The following is a 20678-nucleotide window of genomic DNA, read 5'->3' as shown; positions in this document are numbered from 1 at the left end:
TGTTAATTGGTTAACAGTAATGTAATTTTACAGTAAAATATAATGTTATATTTAAGCTTTTGAAAGTGAAAAAGAACAAATTAAATACCTTGTAAACTGACATTCCCAGAAGTCCCTGTGCAGCACTTTTTTAAAATAATAAGTTTTGTGTGGGCTTTATATTAAATCTTTTATTTAAATCTTTTTTTAAATTGTTTATTTAATATTTATTCATGTGTGTTACCATGGTGCTGTTGAGTGCTTGTGTGAATGACACTGTGCACCTGCTTCTATATAGTAATTATCTACTTCCTTATTATTTACTTCAAGCTTTTTTCACATCACTGTCAGCGTAATATAAAACTATGAAATGGTTGGTATATTGATATTATCAGTAAATACAAGTGTTTACTGCAAATTTAAGTATAATCTGTATAACCTAAAATGTTGCTACCATGTGTTTTTACAGCAATGTCCTGTCTAGACTACTACAGTACATCATGAGATAGACTATAGTTTAATCATACTTTTGTTGCATTTGATAGCAGCATAAGCATATAAATATTAGAAAATGTTTACAGTTTTACAACCATCAATGGAAATATTTAATTCTCCTTCAAATGTCAACTGCATAAGCATAAATCCAACATATACTGTGGACTTTATGTTTAAAAAAAGAACATAATGGCCAATTATGTACTGATATTAATATGCAGCCTTAAAGAGTATATCGGTGTTTCTTTGGAGAGCACTGCCTCAGCGACAAGCTGTAAACGTAAAGGCAGAAATTTTCCAAGATTGTGCTGCAAACATCTGAAGATGTGAGATAACACCCTTAAGAAAAATGTTAAATTGTAACATTTAGATATAAGTTTAGCAGGTGCAGGATGATGATGCATCAATCAATGTGTTATTGAAAGAAAGAAATAGAAACGTTTGCTAAATTGTCATTGCACAAATTGTAAAAGTATTCAAAGAGGCCACTGCTGGTGTAAGAAGCCCACTAAGCTTCTACAGAATTGCTTTCTTATTAATATTTATATGTAGTTTATATATAGTGTTGTTAATGTATAAAACTAAACCAGCTATTCTGTTCAAAACTGTTTTTACAATTTAGAATTGAATAAACGATGACAGACAAAGCTGAATATGACTTATATACAGGCATATGAATATTTACATGTTTAATTGCCCATATTTTACTTTAATACTGACTTCAAATTGCATGATTTCACTCAATTATGTCTTAAATGTTCATGTAATTCTTTAAATTATTAAATGACTATATCAAACTTAATTAAAAAAAATATTAACAGTCTACCACTAGTCTGTGCATATTATTGGAGGTCCTCTTACCAGCCTATTTATCTTTTCATTTCAAAATACAAACTATACTTTTATACTTTTACTATACTTTCCACAAATCTCTCATTAATAAATGGACCAAAAAATATTCAACACAATGCAATGTCATGGATCACTATTCTCCTGAGACACAGAATTTGATTAATTAACTTCAAAGCTGTTTTGATATTCAGGTGAAATGACAAAATTAAAAATAGCACAGGCTGTTGAAATGAGATTTGGTGCAATATGGTTAAGAGAATAAATAAGGTGCCTTCTTATTTAAATCTTATCCTGCCTTACCCTATAAATATATTTATAGGGTATATTTATATACAGCAGATGACATTTAGCTCTGTAGCTAATTCTGGGGCAGTTTTCGGACTGTCTATTGTCCCTGTCAAATAAAGAATTAAATTAAATATATTTTATAAACAAACTATGTGGTATATCACTCTGGGGATATATTTACATATAAATACAAGACTATTTGATTTAGTTGTCTACTATTGACATTTCCAAATTTATGATTAAGAGGATCACACTAATAGGGTATAGCGTTGTCACCGAAGGTCACTGGTTCGAGTCCTGACTGAGTCAGAAGACATTCTGTGTGGAGTTTGCTGATGTGCTCCCCCACTTTCAAAGACAAGCAGGTTAGGTAAACTGCCCAGACTCAGTGTGTGTCATCTGTGATGGACTGTCCATGTGTCTAGAGGGATGCCCTGTCTATGGCCCAAAATGCTCTGATGGATCCAGCATCCCTGCCACCCCTCGATAGGGCAAGGGTATCAAAGGATTGATATCGTAGTACTTGATTTGCTTTTCCAATTTATTTGTGATTATGTCTGATTATTGTTAGTCCCTGATCAATAAGTGACTAAATTTAATTTATAAAATGTTTTATTATTATTAAAGGGTCAAGTATGTGGGAATGGTTATTGGGTGCATCACTGCTGAACATGAAAGTCAAAAGGGCGCTATCACATTTAAATAATCGCAAAACAAACAGTCATGATTCATGATCCCTCACTATATTTTCTGTATAAAAATTCCTGTCAATCTGAAGTAATCTTTTAGAATGCAAACAAAATGAAGTCATGTTAAACAAGGCTTTTCAATAACGTGTTTGGTTTACATCCTGCATTTGAGATAAAACAGTTCAATATACTTGAAACATACTGTACACACTCAGAACTCGAAACCAGGAGTGACGCTGAAAGCTGGTTTGAAAGAAAAGATCAAACTTTAGTTGTCATCATGAGTCACTGTTAATATCAATGCTAATATCAACTCTTAGTGTTGATAGTCCACACATTTTACTAAACACAAATCTTTTCCTACAACACCAGGAACTATTTTAATACGTATGGCATGACCTTCGATTTGTGACTAGCACGTCATCTGGGTACCAGCAGTCTGGTTCCAGATTGCAGTCGACCACAACAAACACACCCTCGACTCAATGTGAATGTGTGTGATGATGACAAAAGGTGTGTGTAACTTTCTGTCACATGCTTATTCATTGGTGACCCTAGCCATTTACATAACAAGGTAAATATTAGCAGAATGAAAGTATAGCGATGATTATACCATTTCGTTGCAGACTTATCTGAAGTCTGTGAAAGAAGTGAAGAATTTTCAAGTTAGGATTTCCAAAATGGGACACAAAGTACTCGCCATATTCTTCAGCTTAATCTGTGCACCAGGTAATTATTCAGCTGTATTTTCCTTTAATATTTTTCTATTCAATTCTAATTTTGTATTTTTCATAAACAACAACGCAGAAAGGAGATTGTTTGTTAATGTAAATTTACCAGTCAACAGTTGTTTGACACAACAGTTGACTTTCAAATCTTTTTTTTTTTAATTCAGTATCTTCAGAATTTGTTCAGATTTTACTTGTAATTCTGCCTAAAAAGTAGGTTTATGTAAAATTTTGGAAATTATCAGAAATACTGAGCAACAAATAGCTTTTTAAATTATGATCAAAAGCATTTTATATATTATATTTGAATATTTCACTTTACTCAGATTCCTCTGTCAGTATTAGATGTCGACAAGAAATGTATATTTGTACTTGTATATTTGAAGTACGTTTGTGGATGCAATGACATTAACACCAGATTTTCTGAATAAATTGCAAAATAAAGATTACAAACAGAAAATAAATTACATTAGCGATAAAAATGCTTAGAGGGTAATTGACATAATAATTACATATTAAATAAATGTTGTTCATTGGTTGTACTCAAGACTCACTTGATCATTTTGCTGTGACTGTGTCCTTTTACAAGCAAGAACATGCTAATCATGAAAACTATTTTCTAGTACTATATGGAAACAAGCAACGAATATGCAAAGACCATATGTAAATCAGTAGACTTGGCTCCATCCAAGTTATGCAGTTACAATGAAGAGTTGAAAGTTTTCTTTATATATTCAAAATTATACTGACTGCCACTCCTGTCTGTCCTAGGTCTTTATGCTTTATTGCTGGTTCCATCAAAAAACCCCGTTGCTGTTGGGAGCAATGTCACTATAAGTGTGAATGACACTGGGACCATTACAGTTGGGCTCTGGTTATATGGACCTAGTACATTGTACACGTGGTACCCTGGGGGCCTTATTCAGGGAACTAGCCACCAAAATGGAACAGAATTTGACAGTTCTACATATAAGCTCTCCTTATCGTCCGTAACTCTGAAGAATTCTGGTCTGTATGTATTAGAATCATTGTCACCGATCAAAACACGAGCAGAGATTATATTAGATGTTCAGGGTAAGTTGAAAAAAAAAACATCCTCTTATACTACACACTGTGAAACTTAAATATTCACAGAACTTGAAAAACTTCAATTCATCTACTTAAGAAAATGTATTCCCAGAATTGTTAAGTTACTTGTCTTAAATTATCATTGTATAACATGCCTAGATTGTAAAGTTTGTTAAAAAATGAGCCATAGAACTTTGTTTTTAGGTTCACATTTGGATGTTATCATGTGAAACACTTTTTATATATTTACAAATAAGATTTCTTGAGTGGTATTAAATGTTTCTTAAGTTCTAGGTAAAACTGTAACAAATCATGTACTTTACTTCCTGTTATGTTTTCTTTAAGAAACACACACAAGGGTTTTCAGGGTTAAATGCTTATTTAAATGCAATGTTATGGCGCCCTCGTAGTTCAGTGTAATTTAACTATGTTCAAAGTATTTTCTTTGAATATACTTCCTCAATATATGTGACCACTGAATCATTTAATAGTCAAAATATTATAAAATAAATCAAGGTAGCGGCTTTGCATGGATCAGCAAAATCGTAAATTTGACAATGAGATTTGACAAATTCTTAGCTCTTACTGATAAAAGCATTGTAAACCAAAACAAAATACAGACAGAAAGAAAAAAAATACAATAATCTTTGGCTGTTTTACCATTGTAAATGAGGGTGATTTCAAAACAAACATTTGAGCACACAATGTAATTAACTTTTGCTAATGCAACGTAACTCAAACAGCAAACCCTTACACTCCCTGTACAAAATGTAATATTATAACGCCTATATTTACCTCATGATTGCTTAATGTTCTTTGGATGCAAAAACTTTCATTATAAAAAATTCTATAGGCTACTGTGCTAACATTAACCTGTTAGCTAAGACAGCAGCGTTATGTATGGTTTTACTGTAGGCCTACTCTGCAGTAAACATGTCCAAATATACTTACACAGAGAACTTTGGTTGAGGGGATGCTAATGGATTTGAAAAGCTGATTAAATACATAAATTACTTTAAACTTTCACACTAAACATTTTCTGTTAACTTGTAGAACCTGTCAGTAATGTAACCGCATTTGTAAACATGACAAACCTGGTGGAGTTTAACGACACCGTGATGTTCACCTGCTCCGCCAGCGGAACGCCACTGTGGTTTTCATGGCACAACAGAAGCGCTATAGTCACAGCGGGAGGAAGAGTTCAGCTCAGGAACAATGGACGAGAGCTCTTCATCACTGGTGTGACACGCTACGATGAAGGACCTTTCAAGTGTCTTGTGGAAAACAACATCAGCAAAGCTGAGACTAATCAAATGAATCTAAACATAAGCTGTGAGTATTACAGGCAGCGCACAATGATGATTTCACTATAACGCTAAAACAGGATCCCTTCAAAGGGCATGGTGAGGGATGGGCAGCTGACAATAACTGAGCACTTAATTCATATTTCAAAAGGTCAACTCAATTGGTTTTATGTGTTTAGATGGGCCCGGTAACCTGGCAATTACAGCCTGGCCAGAGAAAGTGGCATACGTTTCTGGTTCGGACATTTTTCTGTCTTGCTCTGCTGACTCCAAACCGACAGCTTCTTTCTACTGGATGTACAATGGCAATCGTCTGAATGTCTCTGGTCCAAGTTATAACCTTAGAAACACAACTCAGAACATGAGGGGAGAGTACACCTGCGTTGGCCAAAATCCAGTCACGCTCAGATATGCTGCAGTGACAAAAACGATTGAAATAATTGGTGAGAACACACAGGAAGTATTTTTTTTTCTTCTAAATTTTTCATGATTATACTTGTTGTGATCATTTTTATCTCCAATACATTTTTTTTTATCTTTATTCAGATCCAATATCAGCAGTGACAGTACATTCAGCAGGTTATCCAGTAGAAGGCACGGCTTTTAATCTAAGCTGTAATGTTGTGGGGCCAGTGGACTCCATTCATTGGATGAAGAATGGCATATACCTGGACGCCGATAATACGATCACTTTCTTCAATAATAACTCAATCTTGAGCTTTTACCATTCCGATCTTAGTGATGATGGACTGTACCAGTGTGCTGCTAGTAATGATGTCAGCAACATGACCAGCCAGGCCTACAATCTTATGGTCAACTGTGAGTATGATATTTCCAGAACATCCGTGTTTCCTGTTTCCTGATGCCCTCCCATCTTTCATTTTCATCTCGACCAAATGGTCATGAAAAGTCATCTGAACACATTATTGAATGGTTATGCTTTATTAATCTATGCTTGTGATCTGAACATCGTTTTTTAAGGTTAAATTTTCTAATAAGATAATAGTGTATTTAAATCAATTTTATGTTATGTTAAATTTATCTATATTATTTATAAATAATTTATTTAGTTAGATGTGCATTTCTAACATAATCTCTATCAATCCATAACATTATTCATCATAACCTATAAGCTAATTGAGCTGAATCATTTAATTTGAATCCATACTATTTTATAATTCATACTCTAAATGGAACACTGTTATTTGATTTTGTCCGTCGTTTTGTCAGTTATTGAACTAAAATATGTACATGCACATAAAATATTTGATTTAGTATTTTACATTAATGACACTTTTTAAAAAATATAAACTTTAGGAGTCTTCTTGCCCCAGGTAGGAACCATCTTGCCCCAGAAATGCAGCTAGATACCACTCTTTCACGTTTTCTGTTTTGTGCTAGACAACTAACCAAAGCAAATGTTTTAATTTGTTGTCTCTAATAATATATTGAATTATATCCTGTAAATCCATCTTCCAGCATTTCACCTTATATATGAGTCCAAAATATTGGTTAAATCGGTTTGCAGTTCATTGTCAGTTGTCTTGTAATGTAAAGATAAAATATTAAAACAGTTCATGTATTTGCTAGATGGCCCAAACAACACAGCAGCCTCTGGTCCACATATAGCAGTGGTGGGATCCAGCGCGACCTTCAACTGCTCCTCTGTCTCTCGTCCTCAAAGTCAATACAGCTGGTATTTCAGTGGCTTAAATGTGAAAAATGGCTCAGTCTATGTGACTGCACCTCTCTCAAAAACCGATAGCGGAGAGTACACCTGCATGGCCTTCAATAACATTACAGGCAGAAGCAGCAGAGACTCAGTGACATTAGCTGTGTATGGTGAGTCATTCAATTCAGTACTTTGCTTAACTGAAACCAGCAAATGCATTTGTGTGAAAATGTTTAACATCCTGGTTTTTAAAATCCAAAATGTTTGATGTGATTCATAATTTTTATGTATGAAATTTAGTTCCTGTCAGCAATGTTACGGTGAATAGGTACAATCAGCAATCAATCTTCAATCAGTCATTCAAACTAACCTGCACTGCCAGTGGAGATGTTCAACACATTCAGTGGATGAAGAACGGGAAAAACCTGTACAGCGACAATAGGATCAATTTCACCGATAACCACTCAGTTTTGAACTTCAACCCACTCACTCTAAGCGATAATGGGCTGTATCAATGTCTAGCTAGTAATGCTGTCAACAACATAACCAGTGAGACCTATGACCTCCAGGTCTTCTGTGAGTAAAACACCTTACTTTGACCTAGCTGCTGGGTTTTGTTCTCGTAAGCAACACTTTCGAAAGTAACTTTGAGCAGAAAGTGGCTTGTGCTTTATCTGTGTCTGTGCCTTAACAGATGGTCCATGGAACACAACCATCTCTGGTCCACTTGTAGGAGCTGTAGGACATAATGTGAACTTCAGCTGTTCTGCTGACTCTCACCCACCAAGTCGATACAGTTGGTTTTTAAACAGCACAAAGGTGGGAGAGGGTCCATTGTTAACTAAAGCTCTCTCACCGGAAAGTGGTGGACGCTACACCTGTATGGCCTCCAATGAAATCACAGGCAGCAGCAGCAATGTATCACTGGATTTAACTTTAAGATGTGAGTTGTTATGACTTCAAATAATGTATTTACTGTACTGTATGAATAGTTTATACGTTTGGTTATTCAACGGGCAGATCAGCACATCTGTTGAGTTCTTACATAGAGTGATATGGAAAGGTTTTTGTGGTTTATACAGAATAAAGAAATGCATATGTTTGGAATGACATAAGTAAATGATGACTGAATTTTCATTTTTAAGTGAACTACCCCTTTAAGTGAAGTAATCTGTCTGATTTGTTATTTCTGTCTAAATTTCAGATCCAATCAGCCGTGTGATTGTAAATGCAGGCAATCAGCAACCAGTAATCAATCAGTTATTTACATTGACCTGCACTGCCACTGGAGATGTTGAACACATCAAGTGGATGAAAAACGGCATGTTCCTTCATCCTCACAATGGAATCACTTTCTCCAATAACGACTCGACCTTGAGCTTCCAAAGTCTAAATCTCAGTGATGACGGACATTATCAGTGTGAAGCAAGTAACGCTGTCAGCCATATGACTAGCCCTGCCTATGACCTGATGGTCAACTGTGAGTAACACTGATATTTGTAACATGTCCTTTGAATCATGGGACGTTCATGGGAGTCATTTTTAATGTATATGGCATCTTTCAGATGGTCCGTGGAACACAACAGTTGTTGGCCCAAGCATTGCAGAGACGGGGTCCAACGTGATTTTCAACTGTTCTGCAGTCTCTCGTCCTCATAGTCAATATAGCTGGTTCCACAACAATTCAAAGGTGGGAGATGGTCCAGTGTATGTGAAAGCAGATCTCTCGCTAACCAATAATGGACACTACACCTGCATGGCCTTCAATAACATCACAGGCAGCAGCAGCAACGCAGCACTCCAGTTAACTGTAATTGGTAAGACATAATTCCTTAAAGTGATTTTACAGTAAGTCTTTTCGTGTTCTTTGAGGATCATATTCATATCATGTCTTTTTCATATACATATTGAAAGGAATCATTTGAAAAAGTTATTTAAATTTTGCTTAATTATGAAATTCTCTCTCTACAAATGTGGTAAATTATCTATGGCATCTTTTCGAAAGATTGGTTCAAAGAACCGTTTTATAATAGTCATTTATTTGAAGACTCCTAAAACATCTGTATGTTTTCAAAAAAAAAAAAAAACCTAACGCTAGCTTCTCTATTCTTTTTGTGTTATATCTATTTGTTTTCTTTTTATTTATTATACAATTAAAAAAAAAATGCTGCGTGTACTGCATTAGGCTGGGACTTGACATAACACTTGCATATTGCTCTTTTGTTGATTTTGATTTCTTCCATTGTCCTCAATTCTAAGTTGCTTTGGATAAAAGCATCTGCTAAATTACTAAATTTAAATGTAAAAAGAACCATCTCATCAGAGCAATTTTTCTGGGAATCATGCAACACTTGTCTCACTGTATGTTTTTGATTCATTTAAAAAAAAAAAAAAAAAGAGTCATTCTTTCTGAGAATCGGGCTACGTTGCTCGGACTATATGTTTTTGATTCAGTAAAAAAGTACTGGCTCATAAGAGTAAATTTTTCTTGAATTGGAGTACAAACTGCAAACTAATAAACATTCAAATAAAGATTGCTCTTAAAAGTTCACCCAAAAATGAAAATTTTGTCCTCATTTACTCACTGTCCTCATTGTTCCAAACCTGTGTAACTCTCTTTCTTACGTTGAACACCAAAGAAGATATTCTATTGGAAGAAATACTATGAAAGTCAATGGGAAGATCAACTGTTTGATTACCAGCATTCTTCAAAATATCTTGACAAAAGAAAGAAACTTATATGGGTTTGGAACAACATGAGGGCGAGTAAACGATGACAAAATTTTCATATTGGGTGAACTATCCCTTTAATTGGAAAAATGCAATGGTACTTGATATATAATCACGCTACCTACCACAAGGTGAGGAACTAGTCTAATATTCTGTACACTTCACAGAGGCCATTGTGACAGTGGACGTGACCCCCGATCGTTCTATTCCTCTGGCTTCCCAAAGTCTGCAGCTCACCTGTCATGTGAAGGGACACTACAACAGACTCCACTGGCTTCGAAACAACCAGAATTTCCAGCCATCAAGCAGTGTTACATTTTCATCAGATAACACCACTGTGACCTTCAAAGCCTTGCAGACTGCTGATGACGGGAGATACCAGTGCGTCGCTTCGAACGCGGTGAAACAGCATGTCAGTCAACCATACGATCTTGTGGTCATCTGTGAGTAATATAAAACATGTTTAAATTACTTTGATATAAATCTGACTTCAAAAAACTTTTATTTTGCATGAACTAAAGCTCTGTGTGTTTATTGGGCAGTTGGACCACAGAGTGTGCAGATCATTGTACGCCCTGGGATTCCCCCTGTCCTGACATGTCTGGCAGTGTCTCAGCCGCCAGCTGTGTATCACTGGATCCTCGAAAACAACACAGTAATAGGAAATTATTCTTCCATAGTACTTCCCATAAGCTCTATCTTGGGCAGCAATTACACCTGTGTGGCCAAAAACCCTTTGACCAATGTAACAGTCTACACCAGCCAAGTCGTCAATAGTGAGCATTAGCCCAAATTCACACACAGCAGTTAACATGCAAAATAAAAGTTAATGCCGCGTTTTTTGAAGTAACCTAATAACAGATCATCATTTCCTCTGTCTTTACCCCAGACCCCAACGCTGCTGTCAGTGTCCAGGCGAGTGTGATGTTGACGGCTCTGCTCGTTCTGCTGATCCCTGTGCTGGATGAATGGCTCTAATACTGATATTGCTGTGAATATGCCATCTGTCATTGAGGCCTGTATGTGGACTGAATGAGGCTTGTGGGTACATTTATCACTTAAAAACAGCAAGAAAAAATCGCACTGGCAAGATCATTCAGCCCAGATTAATTGAACTGCTTCTTAATTTTAAAACATATTTAAACATCATGTAAAGACAGATATGAGCATTTATTAACCAAACACTCTTTTGGCAAGTACGAAGTAAAAAAAAAGAAAAAAATTAATCATACTACATTATTTGCCTATATATTTATTTTCTATAAACTATATATTTGGTACATTTATTACTATCATTCATTTTAGACATGAATGCTATACTGTAATTAAATCTGCTGATATTAATAAAGGCTGGATTATTTTCTGATTTGTAGCTCTGGTTTTAAGTCTCTATCTTGAAAAGCTAACATGCAACAAATTCAGGCAAATATAGGCAAATTACATATCCAAATGTCCAATTATCCAAATGACCTTTCTGTTTGCTTCCCAAACATATCTCACAATCTTTTCTTATAAAAAAAATGATATGCCTTCTGTGTGATTATGTCCCAATTATAAATGCATTTTACATTTAAAAGATCAAAACATGGTGAAATGTTATACACTTTATTTATAGACCAAATAAAAGTAAACTATTCAAATGAATTTCTATCTTTATCAACATGCTTTATTTTTAAATGCACTTGCATGTCTTTTTCCAGTATGTACTTTTCCCCCCAATTGTAAGACCTGGATGTAGAACATTGACTAGATTAAATGTTATTGAATATAAGAGATACAAAAATATTTCAGTATACACAACTTAAGATATGGTGTGATAAGTACATGTTTAAAATGATGGGGGTTTATAGTTAAATCGGCATACTGATGCCTTTTGTCTCCTTCTTATTTCCTCCAATCAACAGTTGGCATTTTTTTAATGTAAAAATCCTCTTCTTTACGCACAAAGCTTGCTGCTGTTTACTGAGGATTCCTGAAAATAAAACAAAAAAGATGTATGTATTATAACTTCCAGAAAAGCTAGTAGCTTTTTGTACAATTATTTTAAAAGCTTACTTTTGACTCAGTGTTTCATGCTATGTTTAACATAACAAACAAAAGGGTCTGGGTAAATACAGGTTGCACGACTCACTATATTGACGTTGCAGCTCACAAGGACAGTAGTTCTGCTCCAGTGCATTTCTTCTTCCTATGGAAAACAACGCATCAATCAAAACAAAACATTTTATACAATAAATACTTTTTAAAACACTACAAAGCACTACATTTAGGTAGCACATAAATCGACATCACACTTTAAGAAGCACAAGAAGAGATATTTTATTACTGCAACACATAAAATGAGTGTTTTCTACAGAATCGCAGTAAATGTTTATTAAGGTATGAGAAAATATAAGTGATTTTGGGCTCCTGGTATGTTGTGAGTCATTGAAATGTTATTTTTAAATCATCCATGGTGACCGCTCTTATGTAGGTTTGAGAAAATGCAACTTTCTGTAAACTTTTGCATAGAGAAAGAGTATTATCATTGCTGACCAATGCAATTGCATGTCTTGCCCTGTTGCCTGGATCTGCCGTGACCCTTGATCACTGGAGATTTATTTGAATCTCCAAGCTGAGGTTGTGCTGCAATAAAGGAGTATACAGAAACCTCAAAGCTTCATATAAATTATACACAAAAATTTACTTATTTAAAACAAAAATGCATTATATCACAGGATTTAACAGCGATATAACAGGTTAAGTGTTGTTTTGTAACATGACAGAAAACTAACGCCATATAAAAATAACACAAAATAACCATATTACAATAGAAAATGACATATAGCACAGAGTATATGTATTCATAAATGATTTTTACCTTGACAGTGGATGTTAGTGGCAATCACCACAGCAAAGACCAGCAGAAGCACCTGGAAGTTCATTGTTATCAGAAAATGAGAAACGTTGTCTAAAAGAATGCTTTTAAGTCTTCAAGATTCCTGCTTTTCAAGAGAACTTTGTGTTCAAATCTAGGGTTACACAGTATTTATACGACAAAGCTCTGATTTCTGGGGCTCAAAAGTCACATCTGATTATGCCCCAACTTGTTGGATATAATTTTAGAAATGAAGTGTGAATGAAAAGTTGACAGCATATCTAGTTTACTGGGAACAGCCAAGATTTGTGATGAGGGCTGCATGCAATTTGGGAAAAGAAAGCTATTATTTTGCCTCCTTTGTAATTCAAACTTTGATGTGACCCCTCACAGATTTTTCTTTTATTATTATTATTCTTACCATATCACATTTATAACTCAGTTTAGTTCAGTTCCAAGGAGACCTATTTGGTTCAGTGCCAAATGTTCTGCATTTGAGTGTTTTATGGGAATCCGTAGTTCAGGTTTCACTAAACCTTAGAAGAAATAAATTGTCCTTTCTCTAGTCTAATAACATACTATGCGGTTACTGATGCGGCAACAGTAATATGTCATGTTAAAACATGATGTTTTTGAGAACAAGAAGACCCTGAGTCAAACTTGATGCACAACTCAGCTAATGATATCAAGCATGCACACCATAATCAAACTTGTATTCACTCAGATTCATTAAACTGAAAAGATATGGTGGCCTCACTAAAAGTATAAGCTATTGTATAACTGCTGAATGAAAATGGAAAAACATCGTCTTGGTCAAGAGTTCTAACCTCAACCAAACTGAGATGCATTGGCATTACTAAGAATATGGCTGAAATAAAACAGTTTTATTAAGAATGGTACAAAATTGCTGTGCAGGTATGGTTCACATGTGGCGGTTTTGATATGAACCCTTATTGTGTGTTAAGCAGACTGCGTATATCAGTTCAAAGTTATGGAGAAATATAAGTGTCTTGAAGTGGGCTTTCAGATAAAATGGAATGAAGAGAAATCAGATTCTACCTGTAAATCTACCGGCACATGCTGACATATTGGACATGTTGTGCTTGACATTTGAGTTAATACAACTTCTAAAAAGAACTAAAGTACAGATGGGTTGTCTTGACACTCAATGATTTACAGAGATCCTGGAACTGTAATTCCATCTTTAACAGGCTGAATCACTCAGCATGATCTCATGTGTCACCTAACACTTTTTTGTGTACACCATAACATGTCCCAGCCGAGTGTTTTGCAATGCTTATCAGATTGTAGGTGCCAGGAGGTATTTAACAGTATTTGTGCAGTGACACAGTATCAACAGACTTCAGTTCATACAGCTCAAGGCGATCTGTCGGTGTCAGACTGACAGCCACTGAAGACTGTTTTCTGAAAGCAACTGTTACTTTAATCACATAGATACACACGATTAAAATAATTTAAGCACGTTTAATATCTAAATTTAATTAATCTTGATATTTTTATGGCTAGTTAAGGCTGTAAAATGTCATGCCCCCCAGAAAATTATATATGAATTGTTTTTTAAAACATTAATTTGATTAAAAAGTCACAGTAAAGACATAATGCTACAATTTCTATTTCAAATATTCTTTTAAATCTTTTCAACAAAGAATCCTGAAATGTCAAGCATAATAGCAGCACAACTGTTTTCAACATTGATATGTTTCCTGAACATCAAAATGATTTCTTAAGAATCATGTGACACTTAAGACTGCTGAAAATTCAGCCTTTCCATTACAATATCAATATTAAGTTATTTTAAACTGTAATATTTTACAATATTGCGGTTTTATTGCATTTTTGATCAAATAAAAGCAGCCTTGGTGACCTTAGGTGTGTCTTTTTAAAATATATTTTTAAAAATCATACTAACTGCAAATTTTTGGTTAATATTGAAAATATTTTTTGAACACCAAAAAGAGCTTTCTAAAAACTTGGCAAATGTTGTAAAATAACGTTTTCATTTTATTATGACTTATGTTTCGGTCATGATTCATAAACTAAACATATCATTTAAAATAACTACAAGGAAATCCAAAACAACACATCTGACAGGTTTTCCATGATAATTGTTTATTGAACTGCCAGGCATGACATCTAACTCCCGAGAATATAATCTCAAGAACTCATGAGGAGATACAATTCCTGTGATAACCCAAGATTACTGGAACATGACAATGTTCACAAAAACCCTTCCGACAAAGCAGTATGAACACAAACACCAGGACAAAGCAGCAGAAGAATCTCACACCGCAACATTTAAGCATATTCTTCACCATTTGAAAGTGATGGTTTGTTGGTTGTAATACATCAATACAACTGTAATACAAATCAAATAAAACCAGTGATTTGCTCCTTATGATTTAAATTCTCAACTTAAGAGAGAATTTAACCTTGTCTGATTTTAGATTTTCATCCACAGTATGAATCTTTCAGATACCCCGGTGCATGAAGTTCACATAATTCACCTGCTGTCTTGCGATTCGACAGCTTATAACACACTGGAACAAAACACTAAATGAACAATACAAATATAAAGTAAACGCATACATGGGAGAAAATTACAAAAACAACAAAAAATACTGTACAAAATAATTGAAACACTAATTCAGAGTTTATCACAAAGTGTCTAATCTGAGGGAATCATTTTAAAAGGTACATAACTTTGTGTGAAGCACCTACCCTTTTCTCAGAAAAGAGACTATGGGCATGTACTGTGGACATTCAGTAATGGAGAACGAAACCAAATGAACCATTATTGTTCCTTTCAACAAATAAACGAGCAGTTGTCAACATCTGACGGGCTATACTGCATGCTTTCAGGAAAGCTGCTGTTTCCTACACAAGGATGACAAGAAACTCTTCCGCAATCAAACCACGACAGCAGTGCATAGCCCTTATGTACACTTCAAAAACCATTACTCATCAGAGGTCATCGAGAGAGTAACATCATGAGTTTTTGGGTCTTGTAAATATATGTACACACTTTGGAATGCACTACCATTTTGCATAAAGAGAATAAATCTGACTGAATTTGAAGCAATAGTTCACCCAAAAATAAAATTTGGTTTTTACTTGCCCTCATGTCATTCTAAACCTGTATGACTATGTATTTCTTGGAGCACAGAAGAAAATGCATTTGGGGACAAAAATTGTTGAATCATACAGTGATTGGAACATGAAGAATGACATATTTTTGGATGAACTATCCCTTTAAGCTGTTTCTCAATGAACAATAAAATCTATTTTTCTAGTAACAAGGAAGCAATAATGTATATTGAAGGAAAGCATGTGATATACAGTATATGTGTTTATGTACATTAAACAATCATGAGTTTGCCTGAGAGTGTTCATATCTCAGTAATGTTCTATTTGTAGAGCATAAAGGATCCGTTAATGCACAGGAAAGGCTGTCTATGCTGTATTTTGTTTTGTGTTCAGGGAGCATGTTTATCTAACAGGGATTTGATGCGTTCATGTAAGGGTTGGCACACCCTCTGGTAGGCCTGCGGCGTGAGGTGAAGATAATCATACATGTCCTGGTGTGCGATGGAACCGTCTGAGTGAATGAACCCAGGGTCCATGTCCAGAAAGGAGACATGAGACAGAGACGCTACCTCAGCCTGAACTAGAGCATTCACACTCGCATTACGCTCACGGAGAGGGTTTGGACTTTTGCCTCTCGGCAGCAACCCCTAGTGGAGAGGAAAGAGAGCATTGCATTCCATTACAGACGGAAAAAAAAGTGTGGGCCTTTTACACCAAACGCTGTGTTAATCGTATACCAATATCTATTGAGGATAATGCTGATGAAAAAGCAATAAAGAAATGACGGCCTAAGATAACTAATGAGATACTACAGTTTATATGTCATGAAAGATAATTTGATAATGGAGAAAAGGAAGGTTTCTATTTAAAACAACAGTTACTGACAATAAAAGGTTCAAATTAATATGTACTAAATATACTCTCTACCCTTCAAATGATAGGGGTCAGTAAGATTTTTGAGAAAGAATGTTTTGTTCACCATTTATTTGATCAAAAACAGAGTAAAACTGTAATATTGTAAAATATTATCCAACTTAAAATTTATGATAATATAAATTTATTTCTGAAATAGCAAAGCTGAATTTTCAGCAGCTGTTACTCCAGTCTTCAGTGTCACATGATCTTTCAGAAATCACTGTAATATGCCAATGTGGTGCTCAAGGAACTTGTCTTATCATTATCTATGTTGACAACAGCGGTGCTGTTAACTATTTTTGTTGAAACTGAATTTTTTTTCCCAGGGGTTTTGAAGAATAGAAATGTCAAAAGAACATCAAATTTTTGCTACAGACATTTATAATGCTACAAAGTACTTCTGTCACTTTTAAGCAATTTAATGCATCCTTGCTGAATAAAAGCATTGATTTCTTAAAAAGAAAATCTTACCAACCCCAACAGTAGTGTACATTATAGTTAATGTGATTAATACGTCCATTTATATTATGAAATTATTTGAATAATTAAAAAAAAAAAAAAATAGCATTATCATTATCATTAACAGTATAATTTTTATATCCTGATTCTTTTTTTTTTTCCTACCTTCTCTTCTTCCATTTTTTGGGGGGAAACATGTTTACCTTTTGTTGGACAGGTATATTACTTTTTTTTTAAAAGTATTCTGTTGCCTAATTCTCTGCTGATCATGTCACAATAGCTAAGAAAATGGCATTTTTGCTGCGTCCCAATTCGCATACTATCCGTCCTAAACAGTATTCGAAAATAGAATTAGTATGTCTCAAATCATAGTATGTTTAAAAAAGTATGCCAAAGATTCCCGGATGGTCTACTACTTCCGGTTAGAATTCGAAGTGCAGCCCTGCGTCCCAATGTGCATACTATCCACCCTATCTGCCCTAAATAGTATTGAAAAATCTATCACTAGATAGATTACTATCACATAGAATTTAGGATGGATAGTATGCACATTAGGACGCAGGCCATATCGATGCACACTCTAACGGCTAATATTGCCCACAACACATTGCGCTGTGGAGGAGGATTCGATTAGAACTACAAACACGCATAAAAAGTGTTTAAAAAAACTACAAACTTGGCGGATATGGCCAACCAGCGGACAGGTAGAGACCGGATTTGAATGATAAATAATTAATGTCTAACCTGATGAAAAAATATGTATTTAATGTTATCCATGTTATATTTCATCTGCAGCAACACTGTGAACTTTTATAATGATACGTTTGGTCATTAACTTTGAAATGTATCATTATGCAAACACATGAGCAGAGCTCTCGGCATGAAAGACCCGCGATGTGCTTCTTTATTTCTCTTCAATACAGTAAGAAATCAAATTAAACGAAATGTGGATGATGGTAAGTGTGACAAGATGATTGACAGGGCAGTTTAAACAGTTACAGGATGCACGTTACTAAGCAACAAAGTGTCCGTTAAAGATGCAGCTATGACGAAGTAGTATGTCCCAAAGCTTGCCTACTATTCTGCTACATACTCAAAAGTATGTACTTTTTCTTCACAAAAAGAGTACATGCTTTTAGGGCATAGTATAAGTAGGCGAATTGGGATGCAGCGTTTGACTTTGATAATACTGGTATGATGAATTAAATTAAAAATTTAATTATTGTAAAGAATTAAACAATGCTGTGACAGAGAGGTAGGAGCTAAGATAACTAACCAATACAAGAGTGTGAGCATGGGGCAGTTTCTGATGGATCACATTGATGATGGCCATGATGCCTCCACAGATCTGTTCTGGGGTGTGACCATGATTATTAGTGCCTACCCACAACACCACCACCTGTATAAAAACACACACAATATCACATTTCTACGTACTCCATTTTGATACAAGAGTTTTTGTTTGCTTTGTTATTTCCTCTTTAAGATGCCTAAATAGTGTCATTTTCTTTCATGTCCCAACACAAATAAGGGATTCATACACAAATACAAATGCATAGATTTACTGTTAACATGTATATAGTTTATCTGGACCATCTTGTATCCACCTTATTCTTCAACGCGGAAGTAAGCCGTTTTCTGTGAATGTGCGAGATTTCCGGTTCATTAGCTGCCTTAGAGAAATAACGAGAAGAATAACAGTGCAGTAAACCGTAAAACTGTTTGCACTACAAGCCTGTGTGTTAAGATAATACATTAAAATAATATGGTAAGACACACCAATTTGCAATATCAAACCGCAAAAAGAGCTGTTTTGTACAGCTAAAAATAGCTGGACGCAGATGAGACCGGAAGCCAGACACATTTAATTTACAAACAGCCGCAACCGTTCTAATGGGAAAAATAAGGTGGATAGGGTGAACATACTCCACCCTAATATTTTGAAAAGCTTGGTTAAAAAAAGGTCTCCAGATAAAAGCTGGTTTCATTTTGAAAAAAAACAAAAACTGATCAGTTTGAGAAAAACAAACTCTAAGAGTATTTTAAAGAGTAATCTTTTTTGTTTATAATATTATTTAATAAATGGTCAAATTCTTAAATCACAAACCTTTGGGCTGATGTAGTCCAGTTCTCCATTCATGAGTCTCCACAATACATGCTGTGTAGCATCTCCACCAACCCCAAAATTCAGAGCATGGAGAGGAGAAAACAGTTTTCGCCAAACCTACCAACAAACAAAAAAACTAATTTTACACAAAAACACAAATATGCGTGCAGTCACTCATATGAATGAAAGATATTAAGTATGAAGAGGGAGATGCAGATACTTTGCTATACCTCAAACTCATGCAGAAGCTGGACAAGTGAATCTCCAACAAACAGAACATCAGGCTCTTTCCCTTTACTGTCTGATACAAATCGATTGTGCTGCAAGATGAGAACAAATACAAATGCCACTAAGACTCCATTTGTATATTAGAATAGATATTGGCTAAGTGTTTATAACAAAGTGATATATTAGCAGCCTAATAGGGATTGTAATTTTGGTTGTAAAATATATTATTATATAAAAGAAGCACCAATGACATCCATCGTCCATCTCCCTGTATGTCCTGACAGGGGGTGGGTGTGGCTGCAGGGTTAGAATCTTCACTCATCACTTCCTGAAGACAGACATTGAGAGACATGACAGGTTACATACCCTGCGTCCCAATGTGCATACTATCCATCCTAAATTCTATGTGATGGTAGTAATTTTCAATACTATTTAGGGCAGATAGTATGCACACTGGGGCGCAGGCATTTTCTCCAATAGCCTTAAATATGGATCCTCATATAAGACCAAGACTGTGGTTAGTTTATGTACTTTGTACACATCCTATGACAACCACAAATGCAGAAGAAAAAAATCACTGCTGAACTAGTTTGGTGCAATTTAGGGGTGAAGTTTGCACTGCACTAACGTTAGTTCACCTCACAAACAAGCTGGTGCAAAATTAGCATCTTATAAATAATAACTGGAGGTTTTAATATATACAAAAGTTAACGTTCTTCAACGTTCTCATTAGTGCAGCTTACTGTGCTTATAACTAACCAGCTCACATGGCTAATGTAGCACTTAGCATGCGGATACCTTCCATTTAGAAGAACAAGCCGCACATGCGTTAAAACGCTGCGTAACATCCTACTTTTGCTATATAAGTATATATAATACATGTTAGCACTAATGTCGATTCATATTAACTAAAGACACGGGAAATATCGTTACCAAAAAATCGTTACCACGAGTTCAGTGCTCAATCAGTCAGCCAGCGGTCAGCTGCCAAACCCCGGAAGCTGGAATATCGAGCCAGGCATTACTGGCAGATCGCCGAGCAAATAACATTATACTTTATAAACGCAAAAATGTCATTAAATCTCCTTCGTTTTTATGTTTCAGTGGTTCAAATGTACGTAAAACATTCGAACATTATTTAAAACCAGTCCTTTTGACCGTAGTTTATTTCTTCGCCGAAATCTGCGTTTGAGGTCCATCTT

The 20678-nt window shown here is 35.1% G+C and overlaps 2 protein-coding genes across 11 annotated transcripts; one reads left to right on the top strand and one right to left on the bottom strand.

Moving 5' to 3' along the window:
* The first annotated feature begins 2835 nt into the window (after positions 1-2835).
* Positions 2836-11447, top strand: LOC306886969 (cell adhesion molecule CEACAM5-like). Of its 4 annotated transcripts, XM_079444375.1 has the most exons (13): positions 2872-3032; positions 3803-4105; positions 5153-5431; positions 5583-5846; positions 5950-6222; positions 6994-7245; positions 7376-7651; positions 7770-8018; positions 8280-8555; positions 8641-8892; positions 9973-10248; positions 10348-10581; positions 10695-11447. In XM_079444375.1, exons 1-13 carry the CDS (start codon positions 2984-2986, stop codon positions 10781-10783), a joined length of 3072 nt encoding a protein of 1023 aa, XP_079300501.1. In that variant the 5' UTR covers positions 2872-2983; the 3' UTR covers positions 10784-11447. The 4 variants fall into 4 exon arrangements, with proteins under 4 accessions (XP_079300502.1, XP_079300501.1, XP_079300504.1 ...); XM_079444376.1 differs by lacking the exon at positions 10348-10581 and having other exon boundaries at positions 2836-3032; XM_079444377.1 differs by lacking the exon at positions 3803-4105 and having other exon boundaries at positions 2919-3032.
* LOC306886970 (platelet-activating factor acetylhydrolase IB subunit alpha1-like) lies at positions 10958-20662 on the bottom strand. Of its 7 annotated transcripts, XM_079444379.1 has the most exons (10): positions 20410-20472; positions 19721-19804; positions 19479-19568; positions 19249-19365; positions 18749-18814; positions 18418-18540; positions 12666-12717; positions 12341-12430; positions 11937-11993; positions 10958-11777 (listed from the first exon to the last, which is right to left on the bottom strand). In XM_079444379.1, exons 2-10 carry the CDS (start codon positions 19796-19798, stop codon positions 11656-11658), a joined length of 795 nt encoding a protein of 264 aa, XP_079300505.1. In that variant the 5' UTR covers positions 19799-19804; positions 20410-20472; the 3' UTR covers positions 10958-11655. The 7 variants fall into 7 exon arrangements, with proteins under 7 accessions (XP_079300505.1, XP_079300508.1, XP_079300509.1 ...); XM_079444382.1 differs by lacking the exon at positions 18749-18814 and having other exon boundaries at positions 20410-20476; XM_079444383.1 differs by lacking the exon at positions 18749-18814 and having other exon boundaries at positions 20424-20475.
* Positions 20663-20678: the final 16 nt, after the last annotated feature.

Source organism: Barbus barbus (assembly GCF_936440315.1).
Source record: "Barbus barbus genome assembly, chromosome: 21".
In the NCBI taxonomy this organism is placed as follows: Eukaryota; Metazoa; Chordata; class Actinopteri; order Cypriniformes; family Cyprinidae; genus Barbus; species Barbus barbus.
Note: the sequence above shows the minus strand (reverse complement) of the source record. Positions and strands in the feature narration are given on the sequence as shown.

Coding starts and splice junctions, on each gene's coding strand:
- LOC306886969 (XM_079444375.1), top strand. CDS start 2,984: ATGGGACACAAAGTACTCGCCATATTCTTCAGCTTAATCTGTGCACCA. Junction 8,893..9,972: donor ACTCCAGTTAACTGTAATTG/GTAAGACATAAT, acceptor TACACTTCACAG/AGGCCATTGTGACAGTGGAC. Junction 10,582..10,694: donor CACCAGCCAAGTCGTCAATA/GTGAGCATTAGC, acceptor TCTTTACCCCAG/ACCCCAACGCTGCTGTCAGT.
- LOC306886970 (XM_079444379.1), bottom strand. CDS start 19,798: ATGAGTGAAGATTCTAACCCTGCAGCCACACCCACCCCCTGTCAGGAC. Junction 12,431..12,665: donor CACTAACATCCACTGTCAAG/GTAAAAATCATT, acceptor CCTTTATTGCAG/CACAACCTCAGCTTGGAGAT. Junction 11,994..12,340: donor CAAGACATGCAATTGCATTG/GTCAGCAATGAT, acceptor TGTTTTCCATAG/GAAGAAGAAATGCACTGGAG.